Here is a 27,621-nt window from a genome sequence, read left to right on the forward strand (position 1 = left end):
AAAACATATTTTAAATAATTTAATTATAATAATATATTATACATATTTTAAATAATTTTAAATAATTTATAATAAATAATTTAAAATAATATTTTAATTATTTTTTGAAATGACATATAAAAGTTAGTAATTATTCGCAATAGATTAATTTAGTTCTGCAAAAAGAAATATTTAAATCCAAAACTATATCTTATAGGTAATTTTTTAATGTCGCATCTGACATTGTTATTTGCGCGACGGCGCCCAATTGTTATTTAATTTGTTCAAAAATAGAAAACACATTACATGATATAGAGTTACTTTAAAATATAAAATATTAGATAAAAAAAAACTTAGTTTTAGGTTAATATTGGTAACTGCAATTATTATATCGGTTGCAAATCCCATAAAATTCTATACGAAGAGTTACGTTAAGATACTATTGTGTCGATTAAATTATTAGAAAAAAGGAGGGAAAAACATAATAGTTTTAAGTTTGATTGTTTTGTTTAAAAATGACGTGATGATGATACTTTTAGGAGAGACCAACAACTATTATCCCTAATTTTTCAATGTTCAAAAAATTCTTCGAATTAAACTACTTACATATACGCGAGTACATACATACTTTGAACTTTACATTCAGCCCCAACTGTGTAAGTAAAAAATAACTTTCCTATTTTTTTTAACTTAAGCTGAATTAAATAATAGTTAATAATTAATAAAATCGTTTTTAAAATTTTAACTGTATAAATTAAATAACAATAATATTATTAATAAGCTATTTTTAAACAATTGGAATTAAAATTTTAATTTAGTTAAAAATAAATTCTATATGTATTGTGTTATATTGACTAAACTTAATCTATATATGAATTTTAATTAATAAAAATAATTCTATTTGAATGTTGCGAGTAAAATAATTAATTATTTTGTCTACAAATGATTTTAGATTTAAAATTATTATGGTTCTTATAAATTGTGATTCAGACTTAATTGTGATTCATGCTTTTTCTATACATTGGTATAATATTTTAACCGATGAGCATTCCAAACGGATGAAAAATTGAAAATTATTTTCCAAATGACGTGATTTGGCTTGTTACTATATATACGGGTAACTAAAACGAGATAATTCTTCCATGTTGGTATTGTCCACAACATATACACTATATTTCATTACGATACTAGGAATTTCATATTAAGAAAATTTAAAAAAAAAATGCTACTTTCTTATTGCTTAGATATATCTTCAATTCCAATAAATGTAGAATCTAAAAAAAATGATTAAAAATGAATTGAGCAAACAAATATTTAAAAATTTCGAATACCACATTATGGTAACAATTAGAGTATAGTTTCTTTTGTGCATTTGGAACTCTTTATAGTAATATAATCTTCGAATTGTTCAAGCATAATATAAATATTTCAAATAATTTTTCCGTTTATAATGGCCATTATTCGTATATACGAAGGACTTATACAATTATAGCTATGTTTGAATCTTAATTGTAATTTCCATAAAAATTTACAATAACCTAAATCGAATTCCAAAAACTTATACCGTCACGACGGTATGATACTTATTATTCGATTTTAAAATACATATATACATCAACTCGTATCAATATTACAAAGCTGATGCACCCAAAAAATTTTTAAATTATAGGAATTTATTAAATAAAAGTAATACTTTTGATAACAGTTTTTAAAGTGAACGTTTTCAATTTCAAATCTGGTTATTTTCTATGATTTCATTATTGGAAAATTTTTAATAACTATAATTTTATAATTACGCACTACATGAAAAAATTTTTAAATAAAATGGAAAAAATTTATGAAGGAAATATTTTTTATATTAACTAGTTGAAATTTCCGAAAATTGTGAAACAGAATTAGCTCTGCGTCTTTTCGTTAACTGCTTCCAAAATCGGCGATTTAAAGATGGTTTATCCTGTAATTATATAATTAATATGAAAATTTTATTAGTTACAATACACAATTTAGAAAGACGTAATACTTTTGATCAAAATACTTTTGTGATCGAAATGCAAGATAAGTAAAGTATTGGTAACTATAATAGAATCATAAAAAGTTATAAAGTGATGATGGTGAATAGTTATTTTATACTTACATTATCTTTTCTAGGAGATAACAAACTACTAAGACGACGACCTGGCGTACTACTTCCAGTTGATTCACTAAGAGAATTTTGTGATAATATTTTACTTAAATGATTTTCTGAATTTCTTCTTAACAAAAAATTGTACCTGAAAATTTATACATAAATTTGTAAAAAATTTATTTATTATTATCTTATACATTTTTAATGTTTACAATCTACTTGATCTTCCGATTCCTCTATCATTTCCACTTCCTATAAGGCTATCGCTGTCACTGTTATCACTTACTGCCATTGCAAAAGAATTTCTTCTAATTGTTGTCGTTGTTACAGTTGTCGCTTGCGATGACAAAACAGTCGTCATCATTGTTGTCGCGAGCTTCGAGATATTTTTCTCCTTCACTTCGTATTGAAGACTCTTCGCTGGTGATCCACTCCTCAATTGAGACATGCAATACATCTTCTCTTGTTTCGCTAAGAGCTCTAGATCGCTTAATTTGCTCCCGTCGCTGCTGTTGCTGTATTTTCTTTGCTTGTTTTCGTTTCCGACGTCGTTTTTGATTTGATCCACAAATACAGAACTGTTCCATATATTTTGATTTGTTTGACTTTTTTGTTCCTGTATTTGTTGTTGACGTCGTTTGACTGTTGGTGTATCCATTTTGGAATTTCGCTGTTGACAAAACGATATGACAGCCTCTTTTGGCTGAATTCGATTTGTCGTAGAACGGTTCAGTGTCGCTCGATTCAGCAAATCTTTTCCCGTTCGCCGATGATATGTTGACAGATCGTGCCTGATTTAAAAGAAAAAACTATACTAGCAAATAAAGAGGAAACAGGACAATTTTACCCTAGAATTCTTGTTAAGTCGGGACCAGGATTGTAGCTTATTAAATCTTCGTCCCCTAGAATATCGTGATTGAGGGCTAAGCGCATTTCTAACCGAGGGCTTAAACGAGAGAAATTTTGTGCACAGTCCATATCGTCTTTTGCCGTTTCCACCGAAATTTTCTCGGCTTGTTGACGGAATTGTTGGGTCAGCGTACCCTCTTTCTTTAAGGTATTTGCTGATTTCTTCTCCACTTGTACTAGCTCCGCTTTGCTCTTTAATATTTCGTTTTCGGCAAGGCCTATATTTTCCACAGAGTCTTTTGTATTGTATGCACCCTTTTGACCTGTGTGTACAAATCGGTCTAGAAAATGGTCTATTTGATGCGTTGTCGGGGGTCGTTCGATAGCAGCCCCCGAACCAATATCAGCAGTATCGCCAGATTTTTGAGGAAGCTGTATCTATAATAAGTATTTTAATTCTATATTAAGTTGTATTGTTTTCAGAAATCGCCAACTTACTCGATTGTTTACTGTTTGAACACCAGTTTCTTCCAAATTTTGATTTGATTTGGTTAAAAGAAGACGTCGGGGCGGCGGCGGAGGAGGTGAAAATTTTGGATTCTTCATTGGTGCCGTTGTTTGCAAACAAACTTCCCCTACTGATATAGTACTTTTCTCGTTGCTCATTGTTGTAGTAATCGCTGATGTCTTCAAAACTCTCGTCATCGTCAGAATCGGAGCCGTAATTCCACTCTGTTTTTGATTTAATGGTTGTTGTTCTATCTTTGAGTTCAATGGCTCTTTCATTGATATCGATTGTTTTGTTGCTTCGGTTGTTGTAGAAATAGCTGTTTCCCGCATCGGTATATTTTTCGTTGTCATTGTTGATTGTTGTGGCGAAGATGTTATTAAGCCTGCTTCTCTCATCATTAAAAAATTCCGTTTTTGTATTTGCATTTGCTTTAGACGCAATTGAATCGTTATCGGTGTCAATTTTTCTTCTTGAATCGTTTTTTTTTCTATTTTCTTGAAAGTTTGTTGTACTGGAACTGATGTCGCTATCGCTTTTTCCGATTCTTCCTCGCTTGAACTTCCACTGGAACTTTTTAAATCGTGGCCATTTGCCGCTGTTTCCCCCTACCAATTTTTGGGAATAGAATTCAACTAATCAATTCTGGAATTAATTTCTTATTGATTTTATTATTTTTGTTTGTTTTTTTTTTTTTGTTAACATTGTAGCAAGGCAAATTGGTATTATATTTATACTTTAATAGAAAATTTTAAAATTGCTTACGAAAGAAACAGACGTGAGCGCATCAAAATATGAAAAATTTTTGTTTAATATTAGCAGACCTAGGGCGTGCGTCATAATTATAAAAAATTTATTCTTAAATTGCATATAAATTCATAAACTATTGCAATTTTATAATCTCACTACAGTCACTATAACGTTCTAAAAAGATATGAAAATAAAAACAAAAAAAAAAAAAGTAATGATGGCTAATGAATTTATGATGATTATTATTCTGATTGTATGTGATTTTGGATGGAAAGTTATAAGTATGTATGTATGAAAGTTATAAGTAATAATTTTGAAAAGCATACTCTTTGAAATTACGCTGCAGCGATTCCAAAAAAATTGAGATTTATTAGTATTATAACTATTAGTTTAAGAAAAAATACCCGTTTGACCTATTGCATATATTGAAAGTTTAATGTGAAATAAGCGCCCTATAAGCGAAATTATTAACTACTTGCTAATGTTTGGCAAAGAAGCTACGGTGTAGTGTAATCACAGTAAAACATTTTTTCGATGTACGTTTTTGTTTTCGAGTTTTCCTAAATATATAAAAATTACTTTAGAAACCATAATTTGCAGTTCAAATTATTTTGTCAACAGCATTTAAGAAGTTTTCTCATGCTGCAACTTATGAAAACATTATCAACAATTAGTTTTTAGAATTTTTAGTTTTTAGATTTTGAAATTGAAGAATTCGGAATTAGTTTTTGAGATGATATCAAAGTGACATCGGTGATTTTATTTCAACTTTTTCAAATAAAATTTTGACAATTTAGATTACTTAAATTTTTCATTTTTAAAAAATATTAACAATATTTTAATAATATCAAAATTTTTTAATAATTTTGGATAATTTACAAGTTCGAATACGATAATTATTGTTGATTAAAATACTTTTCAAAAATTTTGAGTTTGCTTTTTTATTTTCCTTCCATCCTAATAATATATTATAAGATTGTGTTAATAAATGAAGTGAAAATTAAATAATACTTTAAAAGCTTTCTAAAATATTCAACTGAAATTTGTAACACTAATTAAGACCTACATAAAATAATAAATGATGAAAATAATTTAGTGAAATTAAAAACAAAAATGAATTGTATGAAAACTCTATATAAAATATAATTATATTAAGTGTGTTGTTTTGAAAAGAATACTATCCTGCGAAATTGACCCACCTTTTTTATTTCTTCACTTTCCAGTTGAGTTTTTTCTTCATCACTTTCGGTTTCTTCTTCAAAAAGTGGCTCTAAACGTCGCCTATAAACACGTTGTAGTGATTTTTATGATAATGTTGTAAAATATATGTAAGTAATGTTTAAAAAAAAAAGGAATCACTAAAAAAAAACTCTAAAACATTTAAATTTTAATGTAACAATAATTTACTACATTTATTTTATAAAATCTATTAGGTTAAAAGGTGATCACACACATAAATATATGTATGTATATATTGTATATATATATTATAGTCAAGAACGGATTATTTGTTTGAGAATTTTATGTACTTACGCAGGTATTTATCCATATGTACCCATAAATTGAATTTTTTAATAAAAAATTTCTGAAATGGCTTTCTTTTAATGGCTAAAAACTACTAACCACATATTTCCAAAGTATATACTCAATGCCTTTTTTATTGTATTTTAAAAATCCATCTGCACTCATGCTTATGTGCATTTGTTACAAATTGAGATTATGTTACTGGTTTAATACATTTTTCATAATTTTATTTTCAAAGTAATGCTGTGCCATTTATTAAAAGATATTGGCATTAATTGCCAATGATATTGCAAATCTAAATTGATTTGCCATTATACAAATTGTCATTTGGGAGTGTATTTTTGTTGCACTCAAAAGTTTTTGTTCTTATCCGTTAAAAATTACATTGTTTCATATGAAACGGAACACGCTAATTTAAAACTGTGAAAGTTTATGCGGTTATTGTACATATCAGTTAAGCACTTATTCGTTCTTGACTGTATTTTTAATTAATAAGTTTGCAAAATTTTTTTATAGTTTTTGTCAGATTTTATATTTAATTATTTTTTATATAAATAATAATTATATTCAATATTATTTATAGTTCATTTGTTGAATACCGTTTTGATTTAAAAAGTGTGGAGATAATGTTCACAGCTCAACAGGTATTTAACGTCACTCCTGTCTGTTTTTTTTTTCTGTTTTAAATTTTAGGTTGAATTCCGTTCCTGTGTCAAATAGTCAATATGACATAGAATCACATGACTTTAAAGTTCGAAAAAATTGAATTTTAAATTTTTCATTTAAAAACAAAAAAAAAATTTTTTAGGTGACGTAATAATGTGGTTTTCTCTAAAAGCAAAAAACCTGTCAAATGAGCTTTAGTTTGGTATTTGATGAGACATCTTGTATAATGAGAAAAATAAAGTACAGGTATTGCAAATGTCTTTCATATCAAACATCTACAATAACCGTTAAAAATAATGTCCCTTTTCTGTTATCCAAATGTTCAATTTAACAACCAAGTTTCTCTTGCATCAGATTAATGATCCGGAGAAGAATCTCGGACGTTTTCCATTAATGCAAATTAGTATGTAAGTCAGTTTTGATTCTTATAAATGAAATGTTAAGTTGATAAAGCGTTTGCTTAGTTTCCTAAACGATTATTTTTTTTTATTTTTTTCCTTTTTGCGTATTATGGTTAAAAGTAATAAACACTCTGTTTGAAATCTATGTAATTTTCTAGAAAACTATAATACATTAAAGTATAATGCATGATGACCAGCTTATGAACACTACTAAAACTATTTTTTTTTTATTTAAATTTTAAAATAATAGAATTATTTAAATTAAGTTTAAAATTTTTTCCCTGTAATTTTTATTTCGAAATTGAAAAGTTGTATATTTACGGGTGAGTATGAATATTCTGCTACCTTAGGGTTATACTAGCCTTACATAAATCCATTAATTACTTGTGTGCGTATCATTAAATTCAACAACAGTTTAAGGTTAATTATAGTGTGAGCCAATTGATTGCTGCTCTTTCTTGTTAAATTTAAAACAATTTTTGTTGGGAAAATAATAAATATTAAATATTAAAACTAATATTAAAACTATTTCTATTAAAATTACAACTATTTTTCATCATGTAATAAGGTTTATAAAAATATTTAGTAAAATTATTTAACTAGTCTGTTAACTACGGTATGAATTTTAAATATATAAAAAGTACAAAATTGTATTTAAGCTACAAAATATGATTTAATTATTGTAGGTTCTAATTAATAGTATATTTTAAAATTTTATTAAAATATTTATTTTTAAAAAGAAGATAGTATTACAAAAATAATGGACGGGAAATAAATTAGTAATTACTCTAAATATTTTTAAATATAAAAGTAAAAAATTGTAAAGCTAATTCAATTTTATTAATGTCTTGAATTTTACATTAAGACATTTTTTACTTAGCTGCCCATATTAAAACAAATTTTTTCTTGGTGTTTAAATTTTCAGTATGTGCTTATAATTTCTAATGCATTAGAAGTACATTGAAATGTTTACAGAACATAACATAACAGATGACCGGAACATAATTTAAGGGTTGTCCGTAAGAAATACACACATAGGATGTGATTGTAGGTAGGAATTCTCCAGAGCCTGGATGCTAATAAGGCAGATTGAGCAGTCGCCATTTCACCATTTCTTCTAGTAGACTAAGACATTGGAAAAAGTTGATAACCATATTCCGATGATTGTAATAAAGAAGTTATTGTAAACTGCTCGGGCGAGGGAAGGTGGATGCTCGGTTGCAAAGAATAGGTGAAGGCTCTGCAGCAAAGTGGTGCTGCTTGTAACCTGTGGAGCAGTGAGTTACTCAGTTTTTTTTTCTCAAAGCTCCTCAAAATTGACAAATTGCAGGCATTTTTTGTAATTGTAAAAAACGGCTGTTAAATGTATAAACCACCAAATACCTAAGTTTCGGACCTATTAAAAATGTGGCACTCATTTTTTTATACATACAGTAAAATTATATTTCACGAATCTTCTTAAATCGCAGTTTGTTTATTTTGAATACATATTTGAAAATTAAATATTTTTTTAATTAGAAAAATTTTAATATTTTATTCCTTACCGTGGTAATAATCCTCTGATTGTACTAGCAGTCATCGGTGGTGCCATTAATAGTTCGTCCATCATCAATTCGGTATCATCATCGTCATTTAATGACCCACTTGATTTTGTTGGGGACTGAAATTATGTTTATATGTATACAAATGAATGTTTCATGATTAAACATATAAAATTTTTTGTTATGATTTTTGTTCATTTTACCGATTGTGTTAAGTCAGAATTTGGCATTTGAAGATCATCGTTATCTCCACCACTCGTTGGCGTCCCCCACACTTCTTCACCAGAAGTGCATTCTTCTAATTGCTCTTCTTCATTATCATCATTTTCAGCACTCCATCTACCTAGGTATTTATCAATGAAAGCTCTTGATTCTTCAAAAAATGACATTTTCCCAGCAACATATGACCCAGCCTTTGATGTCCAATTTCTTAAGGTAGTTTGCTGATGATTTGCATCAAAAATTTCTTTAGTAATCACTTTGATGTCTTCTTCATCGTGCTCTAAATCGTTAACATCATCGTCATCGTCTGTATTTTCAGCGTTAAGATTTTCATCTCCAGGTAACTTTTCTAAACTTGATAGAGTTCCGAATCGTCTTAAACCTGTACTCATTGGTCTATAAGGTGGATCTTCATCGAGTGGTGAATCATCAGGTGTATCATTAATATTTTCAATTAACGGATGAATGGGTATAGTTTTAGGATTTAAATTTTTATCTAATTGAAACGTGTGAGATTGCGAAGATTGATTATCCCAAATATTAATACAAGTTTTTGATAATGTATTTTCGGGTGTAGGTGGCACAACGGAAATTGTAGGAACAAAGTCATTTGAATTCAAAAGCTTTGCAGCTGGATTTAATTGAGCTAATCCAATTAGTACTAAAGATAAGTCTTCGTCGCTTTCTTTGTTCTTGAAAAATTCTTCCTTCGCAGTTTTATTGCATATACATTTACAATGCCGATGCAAATCTTTATCACGTGTTAAAATGTTTTTATTGGATGGGGAATCGCTTGAAGACTTGAGAGGAATTTGACTAGACAATATTGCTACATCTTCAATTATTTTACATGTCTCCTGTTTCAGCTCATCTGGACTTAAAGTAGTGTTTGAAAAATCTTCTGGGGTGCATTTACAATTACATGGAATATAATTCTTATCGGATGTATTTATAAATTTCTGACATGCGGAGGATTTCATAAGTAACGAAGATAAACCTAAAGCTGGTGATTTTCTTGTTGGCCCAAATTGATTTTTATCTTTACTAGGTATATTACTAACTTTTTGCATCATTTTTGTGTTTTGATCAACATTTGTGTCTTTTATCGAATTTAAAATGTTTGCAGTTGATGAAACTGATTCTGTTGTTGTAGTTTCGGTGATAGATTTTAATAATGATGTACGAGATATTGATGTCATGGACTCTTCTGTAACACTTCTTGATATATTGCCATTTATTATCTGTGTCGTGGTGATTGGAACCGACGCAACTGAATTTGGATATGAACGAGATGTTTTAATTAATTTTTCACTTGATTTATTTAATAAAATTTCATTGCTATGATGACTGCGATCACCAGTAACAGTGCTAGATTCACTGGAAATACTACTACCTCTAATGATATCATCTTTAGGACTAAATGCATCATTAGACATGTCTTCTACTAATGAAGATGATATCGTAGCTAATCCATTGAGTTTACAACAGCGATTAGGCGATGCTTGGCTATGTTGGACTTTTAGGGAATTAGACAACAAAGGTGGTGAAGATGGTGCTTCTGATGATTTTAATAATGATTGTTTACAATTTTTATGACAATGACGGCATACTGATAGCTTATCTATTATTTTTGGATTTGGACTGGAACGGACTGTTATCTGCGGGAGGTAAGGGTGTATATTTTTTTTGCTTATATAATGATGAGAGCTTTTGACAATAATTAATTACAATATTATATTTATAAAATTTAATCTTGAGTACATGACTTACTTGACTATCTGACGTTGTACTTCTGGACGGGCTTTTTACTTCAGAGTCAACATCACTAAAAGCGACTTCTTCAACACCACTCAATCGTTTACCTCCAAATGCACGATGTACTGGTTTAACACCTGGATTTTCTTTTGCAAAATTCAATTCTTTTGTACGTTTCTCTAATTGTTCTTTGGTCCAAAATGTAATTTTTTCTTCCTCCTCTTCCTCAGATACAAATATATCTTCTTTATCTAAGTTTTCATTTGATTGCATTTGCGTAATTGCTACTAAACGTGCCTGTTCTTGTTGTTTATCTAATTGACCTTTCATCCAATTTGCTAAATGTAGTGCACTAGCTTTTGAAGTACCAGTTTTATTCAAAATACGGCATTTTTCATCGATTAACGTTTCCATATGTTGAGCAACATTTATTTTGCGATGCTATGAAATTAAGAAATTTGGAATTTTCTTTGATGTAAGATTCTTTTTTAACTAAAGGAAGTGAGGTTTCTAGTATTTAAAGGGAAGTTTTATGGGGTATATATGCTCAAGGAATAATATGGTAAAATATATTAAACTCAATATCCAATATATTTTGTATTATATACAATGTTACAGTTCTGTATTGCAAAATTAATTTTTGTTAGGATCATATAAATTGAATAATCATGATTATTTTACAGCATTATTGCGTCTTGTTTTTCTACTGAAATGTCACTGAATTTTCTGCACAATAAATTGTAATTTTATGCATAATATAACTTTAAAGCATTTAAATTTGTGTTGTTGTTTAGAAGAAAAGCGTAGTCTTGTTCACTTCACAATTACAAATACAGTTTTAGCTAAAAACCGAATGCATTAAGCTGTCTTAACTTGTAAGCATACGTAAGTGAGAAATTTTGTATTCTTTAAAAATTCTTCTTGACAGCTTTAATTATTAGTTGTTAACGCAATTTTTAAATTTAATCTCATTACAAAATATGTATATTATTTATAACTAATATTAAGCAACTAAGATTATATATATTGTTAGTACAATATCAAAATGTGCGAAAAATTTAAATATGTCGGTTTTACGAGGATAATGCTTAAAAGTTATTGCACTTTATGTAGTATGCGCGGACTACTTCTTAAGTTAAACTTCTTTATTCTTTAAAAATATGTTCTTCATAATTGAATGGAATTAATTTACATACATATATAGTTAGTGTTGTTTAAAGTGCCAGAATATTTAATACTATTTAAAATGAAAAGATTATACTTTTTACAGAATTTTTCATTTCAATGCGCAAGGGACAATAAATTACATGACAATCACGTGAATCTGATAATACATAATATAAAAATGTCAAATTGCTACTTATGTGAAAATATAAGATTATTTTAATTATTTACAAATACATAAGTGTATTGCACAGGTTTTGTTGCAGATGACATAATTGGAGCTTATTCTGGGTATTGATCACTAAGTGATAGTTGCGGTATTTATCGTAAAAAAATTGAAAAAAAAATTATTACAGACATGAATCATTTCTGTAAATGAATTTTGTTTGTGTTTACAACAATATCAAACTTTTACGATAATATGTCACATACTTATTTGATACTCAGAATAAGTCCCTATTATATAATAATGAAAAAAGCTAACTCTGAAAAATTGATTTATGATTAGTTAAAATGATTAAGAAAGGTTAGTTTTTTTTAGAGGGGAATGTAATGATAAAAAAAACTCTTAATGCTGTGATATTATTTTTTTTTTGTTATTAACTTTTGTTTTTAAGAAATAGCTATTACGGCTAGAAGAAATTATGTATGTACATATGTGTGTATATATTAAGAATATGAATTATATTTAACTTGTTTTTCTATATCACTTTAAAATTAGGGCTTTTATAGAGCAATTTAAAAATTTTTTGCTTGTATTGAAATGGTCTTAGCAAATATTTGAATTCGTACATTCGAAACATAAATATGAATAGATTATTGTTGTAGACGAGCGTTTACGAGGTTTTATTTGAAATACCGAATAGCTAAGTGACAGTTATAAGTATTTGTCGCTAAACTTCAATTTTGTTATTGTAAGCACAAAACAATTCATACAAATGAATCATGTCTACAATAAATATTACCATCACTCTATGATTCGATAATCAGAATAAGTTCTTGTAAAACATACATATATACCTATGCACATTTAATAACACATGATTATGAATATTCATAAAAATAAAGCTCATATTTTTAAATTGATAAATGTTAGATTTCAAAATTATACACACATCACAAAAGAACCAAAAAAAAACTGTGATGGGCTCAATGAAGGAAAAAAAAATTATTTACTTATTGATTATTAAATATTTTTTTTTATATTTAAATTAAATTGGAAAACAAAACTACATATACATGGGGTCTACCAAAATGCAGATTTTTCAATGTCAACAATCAAAATTATATTTCTGAATAAGTCGCGTTTATATTAAATTTGCATTTTTGTTTAACCCTGCATAGTAACATTAAAAAAACAAAAATTAAATTTTGTATAGAAAAAAAAAAATCATAGATAAAAGAAGGAAATAAAATAAAATAAATATTTATAAAACAAATAAAAAAATTTTAAAATATACGTACATTATGCACGTATGAAAGAGATAAACATCTTCGATTAAAAACGCTTGTTTTATTTTAAATATTATTTTTTAAATTAAATTTTTTACAATGAAAAAAAAAAAACTCGAATTTTAAAATTAAAATTATTAATGTAATGTTATTTAATTTTTTCATATTGTACATTTTTATGGAGCAAAATTACAAAAAGGTATTTTATGCTTAATGTGAAATGAAAAATATACTCTCTGACTTTAAAATTAAAATAGTACGGTATTAATACACAATTCAGCAATTATCACTTATTAGCTGAATTTTGTAGCAACATAGTATTATTGCTATTTTTAAAGCCACAGATTAATGTATATAAACATTGTATTTAGATTTAATATTATTTTGTTTCATTAAATTTATGGATGAAAATTTTTGATACTTCAATGATCTTAAAAGTCAATATATAGATTGGGAAGACATATTGTATATATGTAAGTTTAATTATGAAATAGAGATTTACATAATATGATTTGCTTTAAATTTCTAGTTAAAAACGTTAGATATAAAGAAAAACGGTATTGAACAAACTTAAATATTAAATAAATATATACAACTTTCTTGTATTGAAAAATATTGAGGTTGTTCACTAGTTTTAATCTTCCTAACTAAACATAACTTGATCTTTTTCAAATAATTTTCATTAACTACAATAAAACATAGTTTAGCATTACACGGATAAATGTAAAACTCTACTTCATATTTGTTATAAGTGACAACAGCAATGCTGAAACAAATTTTGTCAAATATAACAATTTGTTTTTTGTTTTTATTTTAGTTTTGCTTTTATGTTTTTTTATTGCTTCTATATTTTGTTATCGCATAACAAAAACGTACGTACATGTAAGTATTCAAAATCCTCGAATGTATATACTTATCCGTGCTCTACTGTATATATGTCTATGAAATTAAGTGCAATTTTATTATTTTTTTTTTAAATCTATTCATTTCACATAATAAAATATATTTTTTTTATAATTTAATTTAATTTAGTTCAATTTTATGAAAATAACAAAGAAACAAATTTTTCTTCATATAAAAATAAAATAAAATTAAAATAAAAACATTTAAATTTAAATAAATTTTAATGTGTATATTATGTGTGTGTATGTTTTTTTTGAGTCCATCACAATTTTTTTCTTAATTAATTTTCATTATTAATAATTATTTTAATTTCATTATTTCATATTTTAGCAAAATAATTTATTAATGTTGATTTTTAAGCAAAGAAAATTAAATTAAACAATGAATATGAAAAAAAGGAAATATAAAATTGTGAAAAAAACTCACAAGCGTTTTTATTCAAAGAAATTTATTTTTTATTTTATAATAATGTGAAACATTTGTTTTCTTTCTTTTTATATTAAATAAAAATCAAACTATTTTGGTGTTTTTAATAAAGATTAAAAAGTTGAAAAAAATTAACAAAAAAAAAAAATTAAGAAAAATAGTAAAAGATCTACTTTTTATTTTTTTTTTTTTTGATTTTTTTCAATTTAAATAACAAATCTAAACTAAAATACAAAAATAAACTTATACATTTAATCTAGATGTGGAACATTTTTTTTATATTTTAAGTTTGAATTTTTTCATTATTTTTCATTAATTCTATTTGATTTTTTAGTGCATGGTTCGTTTTACTTTTTAATTTTAATTATAATATATTTTTCAAGCTAGATTTATATTTCATAACTAATTGTTAAATTTTTTGATAATTTTAGAATTTGGCAACTATACTAGCTTTAAAATATGTTCATATACAAAAAATTGACAGGCTAATATCGAAATTGCAGTTGTATGGTATAAATCAATGGATGTCAGCTAAACTTAGTTACATGGTACAAATATTTTGACGTTATATTAGATGAAAAGTTTATACGGGAACAACTAATTGGATACTTTAGCCTATTTTATGCTGCAGTAACCTATACTATTTATATTTTGGGAAACTTGTATAAGAACAACATTAACATAATTCAAACGGTGCAAAACAAAGCTATAAATAATTTATTGTGATATAAACTCAGTAGGAATTCATATGAACAATAAAATATTACTATTTAATTTTTTAGTGAATGTTCATTTTACTTTTTAATTTTGATTAAAATTCCTCTTGCAAAATTTTGTTCACTGACAACATACGAAACTAAATTTTGACTAACTAAAATATATGCACCATAGTTAAAAAGTCTATGAACTGATAATATAAGCATGATATTTTTTATTTTATTGTAAGTTATTTTGACCATTGATCCCTTAGAGATTAATGCAGTTAAAAAATTGCTAGTATTTATAATTTTTGCAAATATTTTGATTAGATACTTATATGACTTTAAACATGCGATGCAAGTTTAACCGAATAATTCATTTAAATCTAATTACAAAATATAAAACTAGCTTAAATTATGAAAAAGAAATTTGTTTAATAACTTTAATTATATGTTTAAGAATATTTTGTGTATCCATTTTGGAATGATAATAATGAGAATACCTAAACTGATTTGTACTTTAACTAAAAATCAAATAATTTTTTTTTAATCAGCAAATAATCTGTGACTTTAAAATTGGAACAATACGGCCTTCATAAACAATTTTGTAGAATTACAATTTTATTGCAATTTTCAAATTATAAAATGTCAGCTCAGAATTTCAGAGGTTTCAAATAATAAAATTGTTTTTTATTTATTTGTGAGTTAAATCTAATCTTCATGTTTCGAAGAGTTATTTTAAAGAATAACAATTCATAACATATAGGGGGGCATTTACAATTTAATTTTGACATAAAAAATTATACGGCCCCGGACATTATTCCGAAAAAATTGATTATTCTTATTCAAATCGAACGATATATGTAAAAATAATAATTTTATATGATGTTTGTTTGTAATTTTTCTTAATTAATTTTGTAGACTTTCATTAAAAACAAATACATACACATCGTCTACCAAATCTAACGTCAACTTGACTTTTTCAGTAATTGAAACTCTACTGCTGAATAATTGAAGTTAATTTTAGATCCGCATTTTAGGAGACTCCCACATATGTATGTACATGTATATCTACACATTTTTATCTTCATACTCTTACATATACGTATGTATGTATATTATTCAAAAAAAAAGATAAAAAAATAACAACGTGATCAATCATTTTGCCTTTAAATTTAAAAGTGCCATATATTAAATTCCTTGATTTCAAAAATGCAGTTGTTATACGGTATAAATACACAATTCAGCAAATAATACTTATAAATTTAATTGTATTTACAAGTTTATAAACACAATTAAGTTTATAAGTTAATTTAATACAGACTTATACTGCAATTTTGAAGTCAGTCATTACTGTGAATAATTTAAACGTGCTTATTAATAGAAGTTGCCAAACTAGATTTATACATATAGCTCATATTATATTCTACATTCCACAATTTCCTAAGAAATTTAGCTTTTCAATTTATTAATTGTTTAGAATTTATTAAAAGAACGTACTTGCTGCTTTAATTCTTTTTAATAATTAATCTATGCGAACAACAAAACTAATTGAGACAATATTTAAGTTATAAGAAATATCAAGCGGTGGCTTTGTAAAACATTAATAAGTTCGAAAATATTGGGTCTTTAATTAGGTTTTATTTAAAATAAGAAAGAAGTATGATGAAACTGTTACCCTATTTTAATTAAGTATATATATATTACACTGGTTTAATCCGATGCGGAACTTTTATTATGTCTTTTTCATAGACATTTTCGCGTATAATAAATATTTGAAACAAATTTTCAATTGACATAAATGAAATTGCTTTTGTACAATGTACATATGTATATGTGTAATTATTATAATTTAGGGGATAAACAATTTATAGTGCTGTTGAAATATCTACAGGAACTTTTGAATACTAAATCTTAACAATTTTAAAATAGTGAGTGTTTATACATTTATATACATATACATAAAATCTTAAAACTATATAATTTTCCAAATTTTTTCAATAATTAATAATATCTAAAAAAAATAGTTTTAAAATGTGTCAAAATTTTTTATACATATGTTTTGAATAATACGAAATTTAGAAGAAAAACCTGTTCATTTGAAAAAGAAATCAACTCACTGACATCTTTTTTTATAATTCTTGTAGACAAAAGTTAGCAAATTAACCTGTCAAAACCAACTATTGTACTATTGTTCTTAGTAATTTGAAGGGGCAGTATGACTTAAGAGAGAACGAATTCGATGTACATATAGGAAATAGAATCAGCTTGATTGTAGCTTAGCTTTTTATTTCGACCGCTTGTAAATTGGTGTACAGACTGGCGGATAGATGGGTCAAAATGAAACTGGAAGCCATAGTTTTTTAATATAATCTAAAAATTATGCACTTATTTATATGGGTTAACCAAAATGTTAACCTTACATCAGAAAAAATGCAATTAATGAAATGGCATTCAAACAAAAACTTTCAATTATAAAAGATTTAGATTAATACAGTTGCTCAAAATCACTTTAACAGTTATTGAAATTAGGTATATGAGCGTTTGATAAAATTATTTTTGGTAACGTTAAGACTTAAATAATTCTAAAAACAATGAATTAATGATCTCACTGATCAACTTTTAAAAGCCACTTGACGATAAAGAAAAAATCATAGATCTAATGAATCAGGTGGTGTGGGACGCGTTGGAAGAACTCCAAAAGGATCATCATCACCTAAAAATACACATTCTTCAACATCTGTATCAAAAGACGGATCCATATTTAGCTGATGAAATTCTAAATCCAATTCCAAAAGATCCCATGATCCGCCATATGTTGCCAATGGTATTCTTTCTATTTTAATAGCATTATTGAAACAGCCATCCTTTTTTTCATTTTTTTCAATACTTTTAGCTTCGTTATTTTTATTTTCAGGTTGAATTTGATTATTGTGTAACGCATTTAAATTTGATTTATTTTGACTGTGCTGATGATAGTTATGAGATTGGTGATGAGTGGAATGAGTGGAAACAAAATCATTTGAAAAACCATCAGAAAGACATCGGTTTGAAGAGGTTGGAGATATATTTGGAGTTGGAGTTTCTGGTGTGGCTATTGATAAATGTGTTGAACTATTTTCATAATTTTCTTGAGTTTCATCTATAAATGAACGGCCTACAGAGCTTAAACTAAATTCTAAAAGGGGACGTGGATTATTGTTTGTTGAAGTTGTTGAATTTGAAATAATTGATTGAATTGAACGTAACGGTGCATTGTTAGCAGCTATCCATTCTGCATATGTTCCGCGTTCATTTGCTAAATCAATTTTTTCGGAATCAGTTAATTTTTTTTGAGAATTAAGATTATTTAGTGTTTCAGGAATTTCACATATTGTTTCCGGAATCGCTGTTAATGATTTAGTACTATTTGATTGTACTTCTAATGGAATTTTGTAGCTTGAACCTGTTTCTAATGAAAATAGTGAGTTATAATTACTAAAAGAACTATTACTGGAATTATAAGTACTTTTTGATTTTTGTGCTGAATTGACTAATTGATTACTTTTATCGACTAATAATTGATTTTGAATTTTTATTAAATTACTACTATTATTTAAAACTAATGATGGTGTACTTTGGTATGATGTATTATGATGACCTGCCATTGAAGTTGCAGGTGAAATAATTTTAGAAATGTAATCATTATAACTGTTATATGGACTATTAAATGAGTAAGTAGCTGTTGTATTTATATTCTGTGTTCCAGTTGTAAATGAAGTTGTTGTAGCTGTTGCTGTTACTGTTGGTATTGTTGATGTATTTGTTGTTGTTAAGGTATAGAAAATTGTATTTGGATTTATATTATTATAAGTTTGATTTGGTAGCTGTTTGTTTTGATCATTTGAAATTAAACGTTTATTATTATTAAAGTTATAATTATTATAGCTTTGTGATAAAAGTGTTGAAGCCAATTTTTGCAAATTTTCATAACTTCCGGGATCAAATAATTCTCTATTACAATTAGTATTTTGTAGAATTGATGTTGAAGTAGATATCTCATTACTGAAACGAACCTGTTGTTGTTGTTGATTTTTTAAATTTAAACTATCCATTGAAGTTAATTTAATGGATGCAATTGATGTGTTTGTAGCTCCAATATCACTCAATGGTACTAAGGTATTTAAAACATCTGGTGAATCTAGTGGACTCGATAGTGGCGTGGAACCTAATGCAGCATTCACTAAAAAACTAAAGAAATAAAATATTAAAAATTGGAATATTTGGTTTTTTTTTGTATCTAAAGAAAATTCGGTACAAAGCAAAAAATTTTTTTTTAATTTTACAAATTTTCAATATCTTGTTAATATGTAGGATAAATAATGTAAGATGTAAACTCAATCCATCTTTTAAACAAATTCGTTATTCAAAAATGAATGTATGCAATGAAAGATAAAATTTTTGAAGAGATTTTAGATATTTATGTTTGCTCATGTACTTACATTTGTCTTTGTAACAAGTTTTGCCAAACTGCTTTTAATTCCAGCGATGGTGCTCTTAAAATCAGACTTTTCCTCCTTGTATTTTTTTTAGGTGTTTTTGTTAAGTCAGGTGCACAGTAAGCTGTTGGACTTTCTATGGAACGCCCATTTGGATCCACAGTAATTCGGAATTCTGTGTCTAAAAGTCACATATAAAAAAGAAGAATTTACGATATAATTAATTTTATTTGAAATTTATTTTCTTTATATTATTTATACTTTTTTTTCTTATGTTAAAACACGAATCAACTATATTGGCAATTGGTAATGGCTCTTCAGTGATGAATAAAACCCGATCACGACTAACTTTAGCAAATACAATAATATCACTAAATAATAACGTCCAATATGGTTTAATTGATCGACCTTCAACACGTGAAAGATCTCCTCCAAAAATCCATTGGCGACCTTGTACGGCCAAAGTGAATGGTTTACATCTAGTAAATACCATTCTTGCTTCTAAATCTTGTAATGTTAACAATGGTCTACCTTCCCCTAAAGGCTCCATTAGACCACCTCCTACTGTAATTTCACGGTAAGCAGCTTGTAATTCATTAATAACACTCGTAAAATTTTTGTGCTCTTCACTATCCACATGACAATGTGATGATAATAATTGCATTAATTTTAAAATTTCACGAAAATGTTGAAGTGGTCTATGTATTAACATAGTTAAATCAGGTCGTCTACGTGGCACTTGTGGTTCTGTAATAAATGACACAAAATCTGATCCTGGTTGTCGTGATTTATTTACCTAAAACGTTAATATTATGTCTATAACAAAAATTAAAATTTTTAAATCTTTTTCAAAATTACCAAAACACAATCGGCTCTTTTAATTCCATTGCAATATTTTTTGTAAGCTGCACATATAGCTGTCGTTTTTGATAGATAAACTCTTGATGTAAAATTCATTTGTGGATCTTGTTCATTATTTTCGTTAACTAACTGTTCTAAAATGTCTTCAGATATTCGCATTAATTCATCTATATTTTGAAATAATGTTCTGTGATCATTAGGCGAAATTAAATCTTTACGCTCTTGTAACGGTGTTATGAATCTTTGGATACCAAATTGTATAGCGCCAACAAAATTTTGTTCTCTACTTATCAGCTGAAGTAAAAAACGTTTTCTCAAATCTGTTACTGGACCTATAGACTATATCAAGAAAAAAAAAAGGAAAATAAAAAGAAATTGACACAAATAATTTTTTTTTTTCATTTGTCAAAATAATAGATTGAAGAGTGCTGACTGTGCTAAATTTCAAAAACTAAATAGTGTTGTTTTTCTATAAACAGTTTATATAAACATGATTGTGTGCTATTTATACAATGGTTGTGAGTGAAAGTGACTTAAATATATCGAAATTTTTATAAGACAATTATATTTTAAGCATTATTGTAGCACATGATTGGTTATGGTGTTGTTAATTCCATAAAAATGACAAGTTTAACAAATTGTTTTAAATTAAACAATTTAAAAATGTGCCTTATAGCTTTGTGTATAGCTAGTTAATAATGGTATACAGAAGACAATTTTGGTAATTACAAAACGAATTCCTTTTTTTGAGGTTATTGAGTAATAGTATTTTAATTTAAAATAAAAATGTTAATAGGAAAAGTAGTTCCATTGTGTAATTGCAAAAATTGTCTTCTGTATATCACTACACACTGCCTATATACACAATGCTTATGGTTAAAAATCTACATTATTAAGATAAAGTAACAACATTTTTCTTAAATTGTTAAAGTCAGAATTCAAAAGCTATGGACACTGTCAACTTTTTAGCCTTAATACGTTCTCTTTGTGTATGTGTTCAAGAACTGCCAGAGTTTAAATTCAAATTAAATATTTCTTTAATAGTTTTGTGACACCCTTATGATGAATATATTTATCATGTAATGAAAAATGAATTGTTATGTTTCCGATATTTTTTTTGAAAATGCATTTGTTTTTTTTTTTATGAATGTTAGTTTTAATTTCATAATATTTTGGAAATTTTTACTCTTTTGTATTTGTAAGAATATAAGCTCTAAGAGGAAAATTAAAAACTCTCTATTACATATACAGGATGATAATATATCTGATGATACAGTTATTGTCTGAATAATTATGTAATACATTTAAAATTTTTTTGAGAGACATTCAAATTAACCTGATTTGGAATTTGTCCATTTTTCTTTTGTTGTTTCAATAAAAGAAGTTTTCTGCGCTCAATCTAAAAAAATATAATTTTATAATTAAAATTACAAAATTAAAATTTATTGCATGTTAAATATTTTGAAATTTCACAAATAAGTAAAATTAAATTTTCAGCTAATTTTTTTTTAACAGACTTAATTACAGATGAATTAATAATATAACGATTAAAATTTTTTTGATATTTAAATCGAAATTAGATCGAGACTTAATAAACAGAAGCTGTGAAGTACAAAGAAGCTGAAAATTTAGATGTTGACTATTAATAAAAATAGAAATAGTAGCAAGTTAAAGGAATCTAAATTAGATTCAAGAAAATTTTTTTTTATACCGGAATCAGAACTCTTTGAATAAATATTTCATTCTACAAGTATCGAGCAGTTGATAACGTCAGTTCTACGTTTTCCCGACTATATATTATGTATGACTAATTGATTTTTAACAAAATAAAAGACGAAAATAAATTGAAAAAGATAAACCATTTTTGGAATTCCCATCTGCTAAGTTAAAATAATTCATTTTAAAGGGTAAACAAATAATGTCTCCTATTCAGGAAGTTAAGGAGATTTTCAAAGAAGAAAAGAAATGATTTGACTAGAATGCTGGAAGGCTATAAAATCAGATCACAAAACAAAAACAAATAATTACTGGTTATCTAAATAAGAACAGCAAAAAGTGGTACATTGACATAACTGTCTGGCTAAGGTAATGTCCGCTTTTTAAAAAAGTTGAAGTGTGCATTAATAATAAAAATATGGACTGTATACGAGAATCGGATAATTTTGTTTTCAAAGTAAAGTTGCTTTAATAATTTCAAAAGTAGGTGACCAATGAGATTAATATCCGACCGTGAAATTTAGATCGAGCAAGGAGAAATTAACTACTACATTACCAAGTTTTTTCTTTGGCTGGCCTTGGATTTACCATGAAAACTTAGGATTTATAAGAAGTTTCGTATTGTTTATGTGCGCAATCCCAATCCCCATTAAAGATTCCAAACACTAGTCTAACGTAGAAATGCAAATCACTTGTATTAATTTAAACAAGATAATTATTATAATTTACCAAGTAAATAATTAATTAAACCTCAACAATAAGTATATATGAAATAAATTAATAAAATTATATAGATATTAAATATATTTTATTAAAAAAAAATCATAATAAATTAAATAAACTTAAACATATGTACATATATATTTATATATATATATATACATACATATATATATAAACATATAAATATAAAAAGGACTAACAAAACATCAGCTTTAAAATGATCAAATTTAAAATATATATATATATATATATATATTTATATAAGAATGCCGTAATAATTGCGAATAAATAGAGTGAAATTAATTTTTAAAAGTAACTTGAAAACATTTTTTTATATAAGATTTTAAAAAATTATTAAGTAATTTTACAATAATATTAAAAGAGTTGTAAACTCAATTGTAATTATAATTTAATGGAATATAAGACTAATAACATGTTTATCTAGAAAAATGAAACATAATTTAATCAATAATTTTTTTTTAAAAGGATGGCGAGGTATTTGAACCACATTAGAAAAAAAACTTACTTACAATGCTTGTACATAACAAAAATTAAATTATAATAATCTTAAATACTAAATGATAAATACATAAATATAATAACATATTAAAAATTAAAACTTAATACAAAATAAATAAATTATTATTGCGCAAGAAAATTACAAAAAAAAAAAGAAAAGAAAATTTAACAAATTTTACGTAACTTAAATTTTGAAAAAAACTTAAAACAAAAATTTCTTTCATTTACTTTATAAAGTCTCATCATATATAAAATTAACTTAATATATAACACATTTTGTGTGCATGTATGTTAAATTAACTTCCCTGATTATCTTAATGAATTGCTACTGATTTAGAATTAGATAAGTCAGTTTCCGAGATTAAAAAAAAAAAAAATACAATTTTTGCAAATATTTAATTATGCCAAACTTTCTTTTATTTTAAAAATAAATTCTTCAGTTAAAAAACGATATGCATTGAATATTCTGTTGAAGAAAATATATGTATGTGGATAAAAGTGTAAAAAATTTTATAAAAGTAACCATCATTCTTCAAATTGTTTCAAAATTAAGCTATCGCAATTAGAGAAGTAGAAATGCGATGTTGCGTAAAATTTCTGAAATGTTTTATTTGCAATGGTAGTTTTCAAAAAAGCTGTTCCACATTTTTAAAAGCAGTACTTTACAGTTTGAGCAGTTCTTATTAAACATATACACTGCAATCTAGTACTAAATTATAACTGCGGTTTCAGAAGAACCTGGTTCTACAATCTAATGCAATTTTTTGTGATTCATTAACCCTGTATGCAACGATAAAATAAAGATATATATATATGTATGTATATATCACTATTATACTAATTTTTAAAAAATCGGCCCAATATTTAAAATTTTACACAATATTAATTAAGTTTAGAGGTTCAAGTAACATAATATGATGAGTTTCAATTAAAGTAAATGTTATTTTTTACATAAATTAAAATAATAACTATGTAAGTAGATATAAATTAAATTTTAAGCGTATATCTTGCCTGTTGTAATAATGTACAATTTGTGAGTTTTTCATTTAAACATAAAAGTTGTAATATTATAAAATGAAAATTAACAATAATATAAATTTTATATGTGCTTTCAGTTAAATTTGTAGTTTTATAGCAGAACATGATAACCGCATTTACAGTATACATTATGTATATGAAAAAAAATAGGTATAAAAATTTTTTAATAACAAATTAATAATGAAACCTTAGTCCAATTGTAATTTGCTTAGTTCAGAGAACTGAAATTTAATTAAGAAGATGAATTTGAAAGTTTCAAGGTGAATTAAGATGAATATTAAAAATTTTAATTTAAGATATTCTAACTGAGAACGAAACAAAATATATTAGTGATGAATTTGACGAGAAGTACAATTTGACAACTTTTCCTGTTAACAAGTTCCATAGTAAAACTACAAAAATGTCAAAGTGTAAATACAAATAAGATTAAAAATTAATAGCTAAATATTTAAACCTATAACATCTTTCAAGTTAATTTTCTGTCTTATATATTTATGTACAAAGCTGAAATGAAAGTCCTAAGGTTATTTAGTTGAAATAAAATTAAGCAGAGAATTTCTTATTTTTTTTTTGTTTGGAATTGCCTAAAAATAGAAGTATGTACATTTCAATAAAATATTTAGGAGTCTATAATTCGTTCCATATAGGTAATTAAATATTATTCAAAAAAAAACAAAAGGTTTTTATGTTATTCAATCCCATTAATTGGTTCAAAATACTTTGGAATTTTTTAAATCATTAAACTGTCAGTTTCATTTAAGCGTTAATAAAGTTGTTTTCTTAAAACTATTACTATTTACATAATCCAATTAAGTCCTTAATGTTTGTCCTTTTCAAAAACATCATAATATTATAATGTGTATAAACAAAAACTTAAAATAAAAAATCAATTAAAATCTCTTTTAAAGTTTTTCACATTAAAATAATAGTATTTGAATATATGTAGGTACATATATAATAGATTTCCTTTTTTTCCGTTTCTTAAAAGATATACAATATAAATTTTATATCAAACTATAACACCTTGTCCTACCTCTTTGCTAAATGTGACCTGAGGTAACTGTAATTTACGTTTAGTAGTTTCTAATGATGCATTTGAACAAGCTATTGAACTACGTGGTCCACAAGTTGTTAAACCACTTTGTAAATTTAATGGTCCAGGATGTCTTAATGCTGGTGATCCAGAATAATCAGTTGTACTAGCAATACTAGCTACCCTAGATTTATTTAAGCCATTTACCATTGTTGTTGAATCACAAACAGAACTATTTGTTGCTGCTAAAACACCGCTTAAACCAGTTGAACGGGTTGATGTTATTGAAGTTAACGGAGGTATACCAGATGACGGTTGTCGACGAAATATTTCTAATGTTAAATTATTACCTTGCGATCTAATTAAGTTTAAAATATCTGCCTCTGGCATTGTAACAACGTTATGCTTATCAACAAATATCACATAATCGCCTGGTAGTATACCGCTTTGAGCAGCTGACAAACCAGGTTCAATTTTTTCCACTCTGGGTGGATGTGTCCATACTATTGAAAAACCAAAACCACGTTCAGAAGTTCGCGTCAGACGTTTTGTTACTGTAAATGGAGTTCGACCACTTAATGATTTTGGAAATGTTGATGTTCTACGTGCTGATGATGTTGCATTTATTGTATTACTTGTTACTATCGAGTTAGCACCGGTACTAGCAGCACTACTCGTTGATACACCTGGCGCTGTTATATTATTTAATGTATCAGTCGGTGGATCAAGTTCCAAAAATCTTAAAAATAAATTTTCATCCGCATCACGTTGATGAATTGCTTTTTTACTTAAAATAACTTGCCCAGTTTGGCCGTCAATAGCATTTGCAGCTGCTGATGCACTATCTATACTAATAACATCTTCATCCTCTAGACTTACTGGACGATTTGTATCTAAATTTGTATTTAATAATAATGAAATTGGTTTATTATCAGCAGCTGCAGCCATTTCTGTTGAACTTGTCGATATATCTGATACAGAATTTTGTTGTAAATTTGTTAAATTGGCGTTTTGGTTTTTGGATGGAGTTGTTAAACTTTGATGAATATTTTGCGAAGTCAACAATATTGCTGGTGTCAAATTTGATAAACAATTTTGAGTTTGCAATTTGTAGGATCCATTTATTTTTTCATGTCTTAATGAATTCAATGAAAATGACATACATCCTAAAAATTCACTGCGCCTAAAATTGAAATATTTTAATTAGTAAACTGAATATTTGTAATAAATATTTGTAAGTAATAACTGGAAAAGTATTATGGAGACAACTTTCGCTTCTACAGCTCTCAGACATTGAGTGCATGAAAAAACCTACTTGGTAAATACTTCCCAGTAAGGATTCAAGTATTGACTACTATTTGTATCACTCGCACCCTGTGTTGTTGTTCTTCTGAGGTATTGGATGCACGTGTTATTAATAGATTACGAGTTTCGTGCACCATACAGTTCTGTAGCGAGCTAAAGGACTTGAGTTCTGTCCAATTAGACCATACTGCCACATTTATATTTAACTCTTACTGTTGTCAGATTCGGTAAATTACAAGACAGGCTACACTATTCCGAAACTTGATTTCAAGAAAAATTTCGTTGCGATTTTTCGACAAGAACGAAATAGAAGAATGATAAGGAATGAAAAGGACGAACCTTATTAAAAATGTGAAACAAGTGTTAAATTTTATTCTAAATTTTATCAGCTAGGTGATGTAGCAGCAAAAATTAAGAAGCAATATTATATTTGGTAAAGAACACAGAGTTGTATTTAAAATTTTGATATATTTCTAGCTTATAATTAAAATTTGATATTATGTATACTTACAAATAAAATTTTCATAGTTCAATTTCATTTTGTCTAACGCAATTTGAACCGTGATTTTTTAAAATTGTGACTGCTTTTACCGTTTAATTTTTCTTTGATTTTTTATAACTTGTGCATATTTGACACTAAAATATTTATTTATGTGTATACGATAACTTTAATAAGTTTCTATGAGTTCATTTTTCTAAATGTTATATCTTTCATTAATATACATATAAGATGTTAGATTTTCATTTTATTCGCTAATTTTTTAAAATTTTTTTAGTTTTGTTTATATTATATATTAATATATGTTAATATAATCGTAGATGACGTATGCAATCATTAGCTTTTATTTTTGTTAATCTCACTTTATTTTTAACCTACTTTGTAAATTTTCTGTAAAAGACCCAAATGGCTAAGTACATATTTTATAGAATAATTAAAAAAATTAAGTATTTCGAAAATAATAATATTATAAATTTAAATATGTAT

The 27,621-nt window shown here is 26.3% G+C and overlaps 1 protein-coding gene across 5 annotated transcripts; it reads right to left on the reverse strand.

The window, feature by feature from the left end:
- Window positions 1–307: 307 nt before the first annotated feature.
- On the reverse strand, window positions 308–27,379 carry LOC129619296 (uncharacterized). Of its 5 annotated transcripts, none has more exons than XR_008697852.1 (16): window positions 27,148–27,379; window positions 25,332–26,514; window positions 21,639–21,701; window positions 20,300–20,641; window positions 19,703–20,237; window positions 19,445–19,622; window positions 19,019–19,193; window positions 10,336–10,761; window positions 8,547–10,223; window positions 8,347–8,462; window positions 5,411–5,492; window positions 3,452–4,069; window positions 2,952–3,391; window positions 2,324–2,895; window positions 2,114–2,249; window positions 308–1,933 (listed from the first exon to the last, which is right to left on the reverse strand). XR_008697852.1 is itself a non-coding variant. In XM_055534480.1 (16 exons), the coding sequence occupies exons 2-16, from the start codon at window positions 26,490–26,492 to the stop codon at window positions 1,838–1,840; spliced, it is 6,417 nt and encodes a 2,138-aa protein (XP_055390455.1). In that variant the 5' UTR covers window positions 26,493–26,514; window positions 27,148–27,379; the 3' UTR covers window positions 308–1,837. The 5 variants fall into 5 exon arrangements, 4 of the variants coding, with proteins under 4 accessions (XP_055390455.1, XP_055390454.1, XP_055390456.1 ...); XM_055534480.1 differs by having other exon boundaries at window positions 2,317–2,895; window positions 25,539–26,514; XM_055534479.1 differs by having other exon boundaries at window positions 2,317–2,895.
- Between the last annotated feature and the right edge of the window lie 242 nt (window positions 27,380–27,621).

This window comes from Condylostylus longicornis, unplaced genomic scaffold, assembly GCF_029603195.1.
Source record: "Condylostylus longicornis isolate FDR11 unplaced genomic scaffold, ASM2960319v2 ptg000011l, whole genome shotgun sequence".
NCBI classification, from domain to species: domain Eukaryota; kingdom Metazoa; phylum Arthropoda; class Insecta; order Diptera; family Dolichopodidae; genus Condylostylus; species Condylostylus longicornis.

What these genes read in the sequence shown, in the direction of transcription:
- LOC129619296 (XM_055534479.1), bottom strand. Translation starts at nt 26,492, where the DNA reads ATGTCATTTTCATTGAATTCATTAAGACATGAAAAAATAAATGGATCC. An exon ending in ATCGGAAGATCAAGTAGATT is followed by an intron (nt 2,250 to 2,316) that starts GTAAACATTAAA and finishes ATAAATTTTCAG; the next exon opens with GTACAATTTTTTGTTAAGAA. An exon ending in TATCTCCTAGAAAAGATAAT is followed by an intron (nt 1,934 to 2,113) that starts GTAAGTATAAAA and finishes ATATAATTACAG; the next exon opens with GATAAACCATCTTTAAATCG.